We start from the raw sequence: 16,444 nt of genomic DNA, 5'->3' as shown, positions 1-16,444 counted from the left end.
TTGGCAGATGTTTTTTATGTTTGATAGCATGACTTGGCTTGCTTATTATTGTTGATGGAGGAATCACTGCAAAGAAAAAGTCTGTTTCCCAAACCATGCTGCTGTTAGACATTTTTCACTATGCCCCAGAGGTATCCATTGTGAAGTTCCTATGTGGTACACAAGTCTATATCTTCTCCACTCAGAAGCTGTTCAAATCCTGTTCATTAGATGTGTATCAGCTCCTAACTGAGCACTACCACAGCCCTCCACTTTTTCAAACGTGCCCTATTTGTTATCCTATAGTATCTTTATCTCGTGTGGGCATTCTGATTAGGTTTTTAATAAGCTTCCTTGGATGTAAGGAGAGGTTAATGAAAATAGGTTAGTTTTGAGGTGATTTCTAGCAAATGCAACTGTAACTTGAGAGTATTAATTAATTATGGTGGGAAAAGAGAAAATATCACTAACACTATAACCATGTTCCTGCCACAATTGGGCATGATTCTACCAGGAAAGGGGGGGGTTGGATGCTAGTGAATGTGATGTTGCTTTCTAGTTCACATAACTTCTCTTGCAGTAATTCACTAGACCAGCTGCACTATATCTGTCTTCTCAGAGTCTGATGTAATTCTGTGACATCTCCAGGCAGAATAACAAAAATCTTCTGGAGCAAGCTTTCCTGAACCAATGACCAGATCTAGTTTAAGGCAGTTTCTTTCATTCTGATGCATGTAGCTGGTGTTATTGTCACTGTGTTCAATAGGACATAAGGTTGTATGGGCCTTTCTTTCATAAACTAGTTTTCTGTGAAAATGTTAATGCTTTATAGATGAATGCATATCCAGTCCAATCATACGGCTTCCCCAAAACAAAAGGAAATATACAATAATGAACTACTGTACTTGGTTCTGCTGGTGAATAAGTAGACAGGTGTTTCAATCCCAATAACTTTTTTTTAAGGCTGAAGACTCGTTCTCCCCAACAAATAACTAGTGTTGCCATAGCAACCATATATATCTTATATTCTCAGGATATACAACCATAACCTTTTACAGAACTCCAAAACATCAAATCAGGGATGGAGAATTCTGAAATTAAACTTAGAAAAATATTTCTCTTTACATTTCTGTCACTTGATTAAGAATTTTCGCTTTCTTACCTTGTAACATCCCTATTTCTATTCATGTCAATTGTGTAAAAATGTAACTGTCATCAGCTTATATTTTATATGTCATGCCTGGAGGGCCATTCCCAATTACACTGAGGCAAACACAGATTTATTACTCAATATATACAAAAAGTCACTTTTTGTGAGATGAGCAGTTATATAAATTTTAGAAATAAATACATATCCATTCTGGAACTCAATAAAAGCTGAATGATTACATTTCATGGATATCACATTCCATTTATATATGTTTCTGGACAAATAATGAAACAGCTAATAATTAATTTAAATATAAGTTTCAGTATGATAATATGTCTCACAATTATTGAACCTTAAAATTTAAAATATCTTAAACATTTTGTGGATGTATCAAACAGCCTATGATTTGCCATATTAAAACACAGTAATCAGAATCCACCCGGAGAATTAGCCACATCTAACTGCATCTTGAAGAAAGTTCATAACACACAGTCAGAAAACTAAAGTAGTTGAGTCCATAAAACCATTAACATTCAGAGTTATTCATGTAATTGGGTATTTTAACATCATATCAGAAATGCAATATGACTTGCATTGTTCCATCTATTGAGGGATACCAAATCAGATTAACAGATGGTAATTATATTTAATGTTATCCCAATGTATCTGATATGATTTATTATCCCATAAATGCACTGAACATAGACAAATAAACTAATTTGGTACATTTTTAAAATCAGAAACTCAATATTCTTACTTTAAGAAAACTCATGTAATTGCTCACATTCAAATGATTTGTGAAGTTTGAGGTTTTAAGTACACATTAATTAGATTGAAAAATTATGACTCCAATTATGAAACCATTTTCAAAACTAAATGTATGGTATTGTCAATATATCATACTGAAAGTACATAGGATTGGACCCTAATATATCCATATGTAGAACAAACCCAATGTAGTTAATTAGGACTTATATCATATTGATTTCAAGTCTAAGATGAAGCCTAGGGCCAGTAATCCAAGCATTATCATTAGAGAAAAAAAGTCAGCATAAGTTTGTACTAAATGTTTAAACTTTTTCCTCATTTCAGGGTTAAATCCAGTGTCCTTTTTACAGATGATATATTTACTTCATTTTGATAAGAAAGTGAGATTCAACAAAAGCTACCACTGAAAACGGGGTATGGGCTTCTTCTGATCCCTTGCATCTCTTCCAACACAGTTTTGATAAATTCTCCCCCCTCCCAGTTGCCTAGAACAGTTTTTCAGAAGCTGCAGAAAAAAGAAAAAAAAAAGCAGAAATTGTTTCTGCTATCCCGCCAATGATTCTCTGCAAACAAACTATTGTCCTAGTCATATAAAAGATGTCTCATTTGTGCAGTAAAAAAATAAATAAATAAAAGCAGGGGTTTTTTTTTCCTTCTGTACCACTGCAGGAACGTTAGATCAACTTAAACTGAAACAGAGCTTTGTAATGCAACTCCATCAACAATGAACTCAAGCCAGAATCAGGTGCCCACAAGGGTTTTGTCCAGCATCTGTCAGTATAAGAAGCAAGGTCTAAAGCATTTTTGTGACTCTGAAGTGACCCATTCATTTGTCCCAGAACATTTAATTTCCATTGGAGAAGGCAATGGGCATAACTCAAGGTTATTTAAGGGTAACACCATGAATGGTTTCAAAACACACAAAAAACCTCTACTTCTTACATTTTTTTCAAGAAGTTATTTAAGGTACAGTCTGACAGATATAGCTGAGATCACTGGTGACAACTGGCTACAGATCTGTTTAATTGGTTCTCTTTTCATGTGACACATTTAAATCTTACAAAGAGTTCTCAAGTGAATTGACAGAAAAGTAGTGAAAATATCCCTGCTCCTATATTAAAGGGAACTTAAAAGTTGTTTGCATTTTGTTTTAGTAGAAGAGCTTCATTTATATGGCCTGCTTTTTATTTTTTTTTACTTGTTGGAATTACTTCATAACTAAATACAGAATATCAGCATAAATGTGGGTTAATGACTCAACCACACATTAGAGAAATAATCCATCATAGGAATATTTACTTACTATCTGAACTTTTTAATGCAACTGGAATCCATCACTTGTTGAGTCTGAGAAGCCCTACTACTCAAAACTGATTAGTTTTTTTGTGGAATAGAGGACATCACTACCACCACCAGTGTTTAGAGACAATATACTTCATTTTATTTATTTTGCAACAACAAAAGTAGCAAATGAAAACACAAATTCCCCTGTGTCCCTTCCCCCCCCAATAATGATGCTAGAATCAGCATCAATTTCATCATCTCTTAAGGTGAAAATAAGTTATTATGAAACTATAAGCAAATGTATTTCTTTTGTCTATTTCAAGTTCAGGTATCTGGAATATCTATATTAGTCCGTTCTTTTGCTATGAAATCCATTGCTATGTCTGAAGACAACACAAAAATTGTATATTTTGTCCATTTCAGCATACTGACAAGTTAAACAAAGGGTGAGAAAGGAATGGTAGAAAAGGGAGCCAAGCCCAGTCCTTCAGAAAACACACAGATCTGTCAGTCTTCCTAGGACTGCAAACATCTTAGCATCTGCTGTTGCTGTTTATAGATTAAAATCCTAGACATTCAGCCTAGTCTGAATCATGAAGTGATCCTTACGCATCCATGGAGATAATTTCTACCACTTTCTGCAGGGGGAAAAAAAAACAAGAACCAAAATATACATTTAAGCTAAAAGCAAGCATTTGTGTGAGTGTGCCTGCACAAGCATGCAAATTCATTGGTTTTAAAACAACTTCTGCTTTTACAGAGCAGAAGACAGGAGATAGGCACGCATATCAGCCTCCTTCTATGTATGTACCCCTCCACTTTTTTTTTAACAACCTCACTTCCTCTTCAGCCCAGAATTAAGCCCACTCATCCACCAAGCTTGGAGACCTAACTCCATTAAGAGGGATGAAAAGCATTTGACCCTCTAGTCTACCCTAAGCATTATTTATCAGGGCACCCCAAAGGGAGTGCACTGCAGTCAGATTTCATCCCATCTAGCTGCCAAGAGACGTTTGTCATTGAGGAAGCAAGAATGGATCTTCTCTCAGTCTATCTACTGCTCTGTTTATCGGAGACAAAGATCACCAGAAGTGACAAAGAAGCCAGCATCAAGATAAAAGAAACTCCCTCCCACTAGACCTTTTATCCCAAGACAAGTCTGTATCAGAAAGACTAAAAACAATATGCTGGGGGCGGGGAGTGATGTCACATTTTTGTTTTCTGTTTTAGTTTGGGTTTTTTTTTCAGTTAGACAAGTTTCTCCCTCTCCACCTCCCACCCATCACCCTGCAATCCCCAAGAGAGTAGTAACACTGACCATCTTTCAAGACAAGGGGGAGAGAAGGGCAGAGCTTCAATTAACAACAACGCTTCCCCCAGACCTCTTTTCTCCCATGCATCAGATGGGTGGGTTACTAACAAGCAAAAATACAGCTGCGAAGGAGAAGGCGGACAGTGAGAAACGCTGCATGTATTTTACTTGTTTGTTTACTGGAAAAAAGTGAAAAAGCAACACCAACCTTGAGGATCCCAGTTCACCTGTTTTCTTGGAGTCTCGATTGGAAATTTCATTGCTTCCTTTGCACAAGGAGAAGGGAAGGATTAAATCAATTCCCGATTGTTATTATTATTTTTTCTGCCTCAGAGATGCAGCCAACAAACAAATTAATTTCGGGTCAGAAGGAAGACGGCGCCTTTCAAGAGAGGAAGGGAAAAATAAAGTAGCGGTTGCCAGGCAAAGATAAAATACACGTGAAAACAGGGGAGGGGAGGGGAGAGAACAAGGGAGTGTAGTTCTGAAGAGCAAGTGGCAACGGTGGCAAATGCCAAAGTGAGCTTTGGAATAACTGAGAAGGGCAAAAATAGCCCGGGAGAGAAAGAAGGAAGGCTGATTCAAGGCGCTTCTTGGTTTTATACGGGCTCCAAGAGCAGTTGCTGGGTCCTCCCTGTCCTTTTGCAGATGCTCCTCGGTTGCCCACTGCAGCATTACACATTGGGCTGGCGGCGCACACGTGAACGCGTCGTTCAGCCAGATGCAGAGCCGAGAGTGCCCGGGAATCGCGCCAGTCAGCCACTCAGGCAAGCTTCGCCTGCCAGCCAGGCTGCTATGGGCTGCTAAGACATCTGGAGGATGCATTGAACAAGCTCATCTCCGCCAACCAGCCAACCAGCCAACCCCGCAGTTGCCGGTAGAGGAGCCTCGCTCGAGAGCCGTGCGCGACGCGCGAGGAGCTTGGAACCGGGAAAAAAGAAAAAGTCACCGGCTCGCCGAAGGGAGTTGCAGCCGCATGGCTTGTGGGAGGACGCAGCAGCTCATCCTATATGGATGCAGCGGCTGCGGCGGCGGCGGGAGGAGGAGGAGGAGGAGGAGGAGGCGCGAACTAGGCGGAGAAAGGAACCGACTGGCCGCTTCGGCTTTAGTCCAGCCGCTCTCGAAGAGTTCGGCGGGCGGACCTCGGTTGGCCGAGAAAAGGGGGGCTGCAAAGAAGGGCCGGACAGCGTCGGTGGCCTTCCTTGGGAGGAAAAAAAGGGGAAGGAGGGTGGAGCTCCGATTGCATTATTGGGGTGGGGGCGTTGATGGTGGCTGGCTACTTACTGGCTCGCTTTCTCGCCTGAAGGAGGAGATTGCATTGCGGTGTTGTTAGGAGGCGTTTTGCAGCGGAGACGCGCTTGGCTGGGTAGGAGAAGCGGTCTTAGCGGCGATACCGCTTCGGCGGCGGCGGCGGCGGGGTGGGAGGGTACGAGGGACAGACTTCAGAGCTCGGAGGGGCCTCCTGCACGAACTCGATGCGTGTGAAGCAAATACCAGCTAAAGAACTGGCAGCTGTGATTTCACATTGTTGATAGTAGTAGTAGTAATAGTAGTAATAACAATAACAACAACAACAACAACAATAGTAATAATAATAGTAATAATAATAATAATAATAATAATAATAATAATAATAATAATAATAATAATAAATTATTATTGATTGTTATTATTGATTATTATTATTATGATTGATATTGCTGTACCAGGAGATGCCAGAGTCAAAGAAAAAGAACTGGGAAAAATTACGAAATACCGCAACCTGGCCATCAAAACTGCGCGATTATGGATGAAACGCATAACAGTGATCCCCATTGTCATCGGGGGCACTAGGAACTACGTCCAAAAACTTTACAAAACACATCAAGAAATTGCAACTTCCTGCAATAACTCCAGCAAAGCTACAAAAAACTGCGCTACTCGGAACTGCTTACATTTTAAGGAGATACCTGGTTGATACCTAGGATGCTGGCAGCAACCCGTGTCAACCATTAAAGGTAAAGGTTCCCCCGCACTTGCGTGCTAGTCGTTTCCGACTCTAGGGTCCAGTGCTCATCTCCGTTTCAAAGCCGAAGAGCCAGCGCTTGTCCGAGGACGTCTCCGTGGTCATGTGGCCGGCATGACTAGACGCCAAAGGCGCACGGAACGCTGTTACCTTCCCACCGTAGTGGTCCCTATTTTTCTACTTGCATTTTTACGTGCTTTCGAACTGCTAGGTTGGCAGAAGCTGGGACGAGTAACAGGCGCTCACTCTGTTACGCGGCACTCGGGATTCGACCCGCCAAACTGCCGACCTTCTGATCGACAAGCTCAGCGTCCTAACCCACTGAGCCACCACGTCCCTTTGTGTCAACCATTAGGGCCAGTCAATTTAAGTGTTCAGATGACTGAGTTTCATGTTTTATGAATAAAAGTTTCATCATCAACATCATCATCATCATCATAGAAGAAGAAGAAGAAGAAAATAAAAATAAGATGAGACATAGGATGGAGAGGTCAAGAACTTTAGAATCATTGTTTGATGCGGATATTGGCTGTGTTCACATGATACAATTGAACACAAAGAAGACACACAATTTGGCAAACGATACAATTGAACCACAAAGTAGACACACATTTTGGCGCAGTGGTCCATATGAATGCCACTATGTTACTCTTTCCTCCTTTCTGTAGTGGTGGCGCAAGCAAACAAGCCAAAATGGCCAGGAGGTGCAAAGTCTAACATAGTTTGTTAGAAGTCTAACATAGGTTAGAAGGTGGGAACAAACAGAAGAGTGAGGCTCAGCAATCAGAAGAATGAAGCTTATTAAACTCTCCTGACTTCCTTACTCGTGCGAAACTTCAAAAGAGCATCCAATTATTTCATGTACAGAAGTATAGATACAGAAATAGAAAAATATATATGTAAAGTCAAATATGGAAATAGGACTTAGTTTTAGCATCAGCCTGAAAATTGGTGCTGCAGAAATGGAGTTTCCCCTGAGATGTTTGCATAGCCCAGACCTGTGCCTGTACAAATGTCATGACTATTTAGTAGGGCCCACGTAAATGTGCATACCATTGCAAAATTAATTATCATGGTTAATTTGCACATTCTCTTAATCTCTTTTTAAAACAAAAATGGTTTTGTAATATATACTTTATCAATATACTTTGTATATTGATATACAAAATAAGAGAAAAGAAAAGAAACAAAATAAATCAGTACACTTTATATACTTGATCAATTGCAACTTTTTAAGCAGCACATTTGTCTGTCTTTGTAGCACAGGTCAAGAATGAGGTGAGCAAAAGGTCACTCTGGTTGGGATGGAAACACAAGTCTCAAGAGGAGCATTGAGGACTGGGAGCCTTTGCTACATTTTAACAATTAGGTGGCCTTACAAATCTATTGGAGAGCCAGTTTGATCTTTTAGCCTAAGGCATCAGGCTACAAACTGGGAGACCAGGAGTTCTAGTTGTGTCTTAGGCACAAAGCCACTGTGATGACCTTGGGCCAGTGACTTTCTTTCAGCCCTAGGAAGCTGGCAATAGCAAATCACTTCTGAAAAATCTTGCCAAGAAAACTGCATGGACCTGCCCAGACAGTCTGCCAAGAATCTGACATTTCTGAATGGAAGAAAACAAAACTCAAAAATCTAGGCCCGGGGTACTTGCGAGGCCCAGGGTACTTGCGAGACCACCTGCTGCCAATGTCAACCTCCCATCGCCCGGTCCGCTCCCACAGAGTCGGCCTCCTCAAGGTGCCGTCGGCCAGGCAATGGTGGCTGGCGACCCCCAGGGGGAGAGCCTTCTCTGTGGGTGCACCGACCCTCTGGAACGAACTGCCCCCGGAGCTGCGGATGGCCCCTGACCTTCGGTCCTTCCGCCGTGACCTAAAGACCTGGTAATTCCAACAAGCGGGCCTGGACTGATCATAGTTTTTAAAATTGGTTTTTTTATTGGTTTAAATTGTTCTTATTTTTTATATTGTTTAATCCTCTTTTAATTTTTGTATTTATATCTTTTAACTTTTTATTGTTATGAGCCGCCCTGAGTCCTCAGGGAGAATAAACCTTAACCTTAACCTTATTAGTAATAGTAAGTAGAAACAAGAATTTGTAGAACACATAATTTAAAAAATTAAGTAGATAACTGAATTTTTACCCTTCAAAAATGCATCATGCTATCACATTTTCCACACATTAAGAATTTTAAAGCAGTAAAAATGCTTGTCTGCTCTCCTTTTCCTTCCAATTTCCACTGTTATTCATTCTGCCTTTTGTCTCCCGCTCTGGGACTAGCTTCTGGTCAAAGACAGATTGGCACCAAGGGGTCCCCAAGGGAGATCAGCTGGTACTAAAGTCACAACAAACTTCTGAGAATACATTCGCCAGACAGAAAAATGAGACAGTCTTGAGTTCCTTTGAGACTCCATAGTTGCTTAGCCCTGCCTGCAATTTATGCCTCAAAGATTTGTTTTCTTTCTTTACACAGGTTGAATATGCACATGTAAACTGGGAGTCACAAAAGCAAATCATATGAGTGTTCGAAGTATACAAGTGGGAATTGCAGTAAAATGTTGCTGGATAGTACTCTTTTATATAAGTTGGCTGTTACCTTGATTACACCATTGTATTCTCCATTCACCCATGTTTTCCATTTCACCTTCCATCAGCGTTGTTAGGTATAGTCTTTGTTTAACTACCTTTTAGGAAATAGAAAAGAGATCCTATCTAAAGATGATTTACTCCTATTTTTTAATGTTTGTCTTGTACCTTTGCAAATATTCCCTGAACCATACTGATATTTCCTTCTTGTCCATGGATGAGGTTGTTTTAGCTATATAAAGAGAAGCACTCAAGGTGATTGATGTATATAAAGAGAGTATTACTGGTTCGCTGATATCTAGATAGCTGGTTCATATAGAAAAAAAGAAGCAAAATAAATTGTATATATATGCTAGGTAAGTCCAAGAAGAGGTCATAAAAATATACCTTTATATAGTCATCCTTATGCATAAACCACTGATGCCTGCTTTGAATTTTTTAATGACAGCTGGGTTGTTCATCCTGAATATGAATTACTGTTTGGCAAGGCATTGTTCAATTTGTATTAGAAATACTTGTAATGTGCAAAATTTGCAGGGAAATATTTGAACTCTAACCCTAACTAAATCACTATCTAGTGCAGTCTAACCAGGACCAAAGGTGCTGATGCAGATCATTAATTTGAATTGTTTGGGTAACTAATTAGCTAATTCTCCCTTTGCCTTATTTCTGCAAGTCTCCTTGGTATCATCTATGTTTTCTTTCAGCATGCACAACTAAGATGTTTTATATAATTTGTGAGTATATTAAAATAAAAGCTTATATCTTTTGAATCATTTTCTAAGCTGATATTTTCTTGAGTTAATAGCTATTTCACACTTAAGTACAATAGAGGCCACAAACTATTCTATACATATCTTTGACTACATATCTTTCCTTAAATTAAGCTGAGGATGTAATATTCCAAACTAGATCCATTTAGCAATGGGTCCTCAAAAGATTTCTAGTAAATCATCCTTGATTCCACCATATTCATGGAAAGTGTTATACTATTATTTCTAGATGGACATTTCTGGTTGTAGCAGCATCCTGCTTGAGAAGTAAAGCAGCTATTCATTTGGCATAAGTCCAAAATAATTCATGCAAATTGCTGTCTACATTAATACCAGCAAGATAATTCAGGAATACCCAATTCAGCAAGGTTTACTCCTTGGGAACATAATATGTGGCCCTAGGACTGCGTATAGCCCCTAGAATTCTTAGGTATGGCTTTCAGGTAGTTCTAAAACTTGTTACTCAATTTTTTCAATAGTAAAGAAGAATGGTACTAAATATATAATTAAGCCAAGTTAATTTTAATTTTATTTAAATATAGAATTAATAGAATCTCATTCAACACCTGTTAATATGATAGAAATTAGCTTCTTCTAGACTATTTTTTTTTCAATTTCCCAGTCTAATCTGCAGTTCTGCCCTTTTCTTATAGTATCCTTTTCAACCATATCTAATCCTGTTTAATTGGTTGAGATCAACTGGGTACTGTGGTGTGCTGGAACAAATAAAGCATGTATTTTCATTGTACATAATGAAACCAAATTTAGATGTTATCACCACACAACTCATCTTGCCTCTTATTCATACAACCTGGCTGTTGTTCTTTGGGGTTTCAGACTAGAATGTATTTGTGAATGCCAAATACAGAATTTGGCACTCTGTAAAAAAATCACATCTTTTATTGCTCACCTATGATGTTATTTCCAATGAAAGACATTTTTATGGTATTCTAGCCGCCTTCAGTTGTTCTGAAACCAACATGCAAGACTATGTGAAGATGAATGAGAATACGTGTCCTTACTTTGCACATGATGAGGGAGGGAGAGAGAGAAACTTTAGAAAAAAGTGTTTATTTTTATTTAATATTATATATCCTATTTATTCTCTTGGTGCTCAGGGCTGCATATATAGGAGGCTCTCCTAATTCTAATCTTTCTAACTGAAATTGGTTGGGAGATGAGAAAATAACTGACAGAAAGTCAGATAGTGAGCTTCATAATCAACGAGGTCTTGAATCTGGGTTTCTCTAATCCCAGTTCTACAGTTTAACAACTATACTACACTGTAGTATAAATTACCAGACAGTAATCAAGTGCTTATTTAATCATGCCACAATTTTGTCAACAGATAAGAGGCAACTAGCTTTCACTAAATATGCAAACATGACGTTCATTCTTCAGAATTACTTGAGTGATACATTCAACAATGAAAATGTACAGTTGCTACAGATTTGGTTATAGGGAATTTTATGATTCCTATGACTTAAGCAGAAATAGTTGATGAAAATTATTCAAAGTAACCAAAGAACAAACCTCGTAGCTGTCCAATGTTCTGAAACAGCCGAATAGCTGTATTTATTGATTGTGGATAGTTTTCATACTGCAAATTAGCGAGCCAAAAATTTTCAAGTTTCTCTATAGAATATATCAGGATGGAATATCTTTTACTTAACATAAAGCCATTATGTAGCTACTGAACAAATATTTAGGTATTTATTTATTTATTTATTTATTTAGCATATGGCTGGTCACACACAGAATTAAAAGCACTTCATATTTACAAGTTAGAACAGTTAAAACATTTTTTTAAAAGAAGCAATTATAAAACCTAATAGGAAAACAGAAATAACATTTCAGAGTTTAATGTCGAGTTTGGAGATCCAGTCAGTAGCTGCCGTTGTTACGCAGAGGAAGTCCTTAAAATCTCCTGGGTATCTTCTATTAGTGCATTCCCTCACTATATGTTGGATAGTCTGTCGGGGAGCCCCGCAATCACATTGTGCTGAAGGTGTCTTTCCCAATTTATACAGAGAATCGGCACACACCCCATGAGTCGTTCTAATTCTATTGTATGTCACCCATATGTGTCAGGGTAGATTAAATCCTGGAGGTATACTATTAGGATTAATATGCTCAGAAATATCTTGGGAGGTATAGCTACTCCATGCTTCTGTCCACTTTTGTATAGTGCTCTGATGTTCGGCCAGCAGCTTAAGCGTAGGTAATTATGAACATATATCAAGACTAATGAAAATAAAGTTTACTTTCTGAAATGTGTCAGTAAAGTTTGGTATCTGTGAAGTGCCCACACACGCAACAGCCACAAGCAGTCTTCTTAACAATCTTTTGCAGTTCAGTCCCATCTCCTCATAAGGTAAATACTGAGCAAAAAGGATTGTAGAATGAAAAAGTCCAAATAAACAGATTGACATTTTTTTTGTGTATAGACTTGACTAAAACTTGGAACCAGCAGATCAGAGATGGAGTATCCTAGAATACTTTTATAGAACTCTACAATATGTAATTATTATTAAATGTTAACAGACTCGTTCTATGATAAACCTCTAGGGCAGGGGTCGGCAACCTTAAACACTCAAAAAGCCACTTGGACCCGTTTCCCAGAGGGGAAAAAACACTGGGAGCCGCAAAACTCGCACGCGCACACACACGCACACGAGAGGGGAAACTTGATGGAAGAGTTTAATTAAAAAGAAATAGAGGCTGCTGTGCATGAGTTCTCTCTCTCTCTCTCTCTCTCCCTCTGTCTCTCCCTCCTTTTCCCCTCCTCTCTGATCTTCTGCTCACCTGGCAAGCTGGCTTCATGCTGTTCTCAGACAAGCTGACACACATTCTTATTGGGCTGGCTCTCCTACCCTGCTTTCTGGTGCTTCCGACTTCCTGTGGAAACGCAGCAAAGGCAGGAGCCCTGCCCAATAAGCTTGTCAGCTTCTCCGAGAACAGTGTGAGTTACACAGGGGGGTGGTGGTGGTGCAAGTGCCTCTGTCTGTCTTTGTCTTTCTCTCTGCAAATGGCAGAGGATGACTGGGAGCCACAGGAGGAGCCATGGGTTGCCGACCCGTGCTCTAGGGCCTCTATGTACTTTTGTCAAGGAGGTTCATATTCATAAAAACTTACGTCAAAATGAATGTGGTGTTTTAATGCTTGTGGATATTTTGGTGTGTTTGTTGCAACAATCCACTGAATAATTCCCTGTTCTTTATCTTATGTCCACAGCTAATAGCATGACTTCTCCTAAAGTCTGCTTGTGTGATATTTCAGAAAATTCCATAATGCATTTACATTCAGTCTGTACCTTAAAATAGTTATTTTGCCAAGTCCTGTTTGAGTTTGTAACAAAGGATATCCTATAAACTAGACTTTAAAGTCAAAAGGGTATGGATCGAATCACAACATTGTCCAGCCATTGGTGTGGGGAAGGGTTTTCCCTCTTTTCACAGAATCTTTTTCTCCAGTGAATACATTCACAACAGAAAACAACAGTCTATAGTACGGTTGCATAGGTTAATCAAACACAGCTATTTTGTTATGAGACTTATGTTAGCCTGGCAAAAAATCAAAGAATTTTCAGCCTAACAAACTATCATGGCCTGCTCTGACTCAGATGAGCCTGAGACACAGGATCCTACTCCAGGAGAGCTGATTGGATCAGCCAAAGGAAACTTTGAGTGCTTAATCACTGGAGGTTGATCCCCATGGCATTTGCCAACAGCAGCTGGCTCTCTCAAAGAATGAGGAATCGGAGCTGGAAAGATTGCCCATCCCCAGAGCCTGACATGCGCAACAGAGAGCAGAGCAATATATCCTCAGATATATATCCAGCTGAACTCAGATACACTACCAAATCTATCATTTATAGACACACATTCATGGAAGTTCTTGTCCTGACTTTTGGTACTTTTATTCATAAATCATACATTGACATTCTGATGTTTGGCACATTATCTTAATCAGTCGTAGCAGGCTATAGCATTTTCATTTGCCTATGTATTCAGATGGATTGTAGGTACTATTACAGGCATTCATCATATAGTTCTGGGGTCCCCAACCCCTGGACCATGTCCCACTAACAGGCCTTGAGCCTTTCGAAACCTGGCCATGGAAGTGATGGGCAAGCGTATGCATGTGCATCTCCACATGTGCACATGCCCACTACAAGGGCTTTTTTTCTCATAGTACGCTCAGAACGGAGTTCTGGCACCTTTTTTGGATGGAACCCTGTAGGGTAGGCAAGATGGGTTGTATGACATGTGTGAGTTCCGGCACCTTTTTCTTTTACAAAAAAAGCACTGCCCACTACTCATGCAAATGAAGCTCTGCATGCCCGTACTTGCCTGCCACAAAGTAGAACCATCCCCTCTCCCCCACACACTGATCTGCAAAGCCACATTAATATCCATATGATCACTCTAAGAGGTTGTTTTATAATTTGATTTATTATAATTTCATTAATGAATTTCCTAGGCATGCCTAGAAAGGTTACATTCCATTCCAACATGGATTCTCTCTAGTTCAGCAAGCCTTTGCTTTTTAATGTCAAAGTACCTACAGTATCACAAAATGACTTTGGTATTTACAGGTTCTCCCCCCTCTATCTTTGGAGAATGCTTAGATCAGACATGTCAAACTCGTGACATCACGTGACGTCGCGTAACATATCGGGACAGTTTTGCTATTGCCGGAAATGGGGTGGGCGCAGCTTCCAGATGACACATCCGGCTTGTGGGCCAGCAGTTTGACACCCCTGATCTAGATCTATCAAAACATGCTATAATTAAGACCGTGTTCACTTGCAATGAGAAATCAGAGGAATGTATTTTTAAATTCAAAGGTATGCAAATAAATCACACCATAAATTTATTGAATTTATAGTGCCACAAAGGGCCATATTTTTAAAAAAAAATCCAGGCTATTACTTTGTGATTTAAGACATTTAAAACATGCAGCCATTCTTTGGGGGTATACATTTTCCTAATGGTTAATTAAGAAATAAGCTTTTGCATATTGAACATAAGGCTAGAGTCATATTGCAGAAGACATAAACTCAAAATTTTTGGCTTGGATAACTAAAATCAAACTCACAACTTCTTGATTTGTTCTCCTAATGCTACTAATTAGCACTGGTGTTGTTTAATGCCTGGCATTTCAAATGGAAATAAAGTATAGCAGAAATTTCTCATGTCGTTAATTCTACTCTGATACACTTACAGGATTTAGCAAAAGAAAATGGAAAAATGGTCTACTTCAATGGAAAATCCAGAGGCAAATAGAGATTTTTACATTTCAGTCACTGAAGTAATAATAAATTACTGCCGTTTTAACTCACCTTACAGATTCTGGGACATCAAATTATTCCAAATAATTTATAATTATCTCCAGATATTAGAAAAGTTAAGTCAATTTTGTGTTAAATAATTGGCTTCCTTGATCTTGTGTATTATTTGAAGGAATGCATATTAATAAAGTATACAGTTTAATTCATTGTACAATAAAGGTATCAGTACAATAGTCAAAGTAAGATTATAATGAATTCATTAGCTCGCTTTTAAGCAAATAACATGAATAACACATTCAACTGTTTCTTCCATAAGTAATCTAAAAGCCATTCCATGCATGTGTGCACTGACTTTGAAAGGAGTCAACTAAGTGAAAGGAGTTAAAGAAGCTCCTATTCAAGCTGCTGTCATTCTGCTGAAAAAACAGAATTCTGCAACAAGAGACATTCTAATGAATGGTGGCTATTGACAGAAAGGAAAAAGTAGAACTTAGTACATTCCTTAGGTAATAGAGATATGTTGCCCAGTAACGAGGGAATAGTTGGAATACTGTTAAAATGCTTAGTATGCTATCAGAGACTTTTTAAAAATGCACTGTGTGAATGAAACTAGGCCTCTGTTTATTTGTGGACCGTCAAGCAACTTTATGACATTTCTGGAACTTGCTCTTAGTAAATTAAAATAACAGTAAGACAAAGCCATTATTAGAATTATAGAACCAATAAAACCACCTGAATTCTATAGAATTCTTCATTTATTTTACCTCAGCATAATATGCAAAGTAACTGTTCAAGCCAAATGTTGGCATAACTGCTACCCAGCAGAGGATTAGATAACCTTTATTGTCATTTTTCAGTTGTGGGCATATTGGCAAACATTAAAAATGAAATTTTGTTGCTTGCTCTCAAAAGCATACACATATATAGCACACATTTACACATGCTATATACAACATATGTATAAACCTACACTTACATATAAATATCATGTAAATATTAATCACTGCCTATCTTGAACACATAACCGAAAGAGGAAGCTTTAGAGTTCACAAGCTTGATACCTCCTCCCAGAGGATAACAAGAAAAACAGGTTGTGAAGAGGATGTGTAGTGTCCTAGACAATCTTGCAGACCCTGCTCCAGCAGTGGTTATATGGTAGGAATCCTAATCTGAACATTCTCTGATGGTTAGCATGTAGCAATATCCATTTACAGGCAGACAGATCAACAGAACTATGAAAATATTCCAAGAAAACTCCATCCCTTTGCCAGTGGAATTGATAAAAATAGGGTGGGG

General features: G+C 38.8%; 1 protein-coding gene across 3 annotated transcripts in view; it reads right to left on the bottom strand.

Moving 5' to 3' along the window:
* The window catches only part of KCNK10 (potassium two pore domain channel subfamily K member 10), a gene marked incomplete at its 5' end in the record, with an annotated part of 62,907 nt that extends 58,154 nt beyond the window's left edge, over window positions 1-4,753 (bottom strand). For all 3 annotated transcript variants that reach the window (XM_081313655.1, XM_081313656.1, XM_081313657.1), the window contains one exon: window positions 4,702-4,753. In XM_081313655.1, coding sequence (XP_081169781.1) covers window positions 4,702-4,753 — 52 coding nt within the window. The remainder of the gene's footprint in view (window positions 1-4,701) is intronic.
* Window positions 4,754-16,444: the final 11,691 nt, after the last annotated feature.

This window comes from Vipera berus (assembly GCF_964194415.1).
Source record: "Vipera berus genome assembly, chromosome: 1".
NCBI lineage: Eukaryota > Metazoa > Chordata > Lepidosauria > Squamata > Viperidae > Vipera > Vipera berus.
This window is presented reverse-complemented; position numbering and strand designations above follow the sequence as displayed.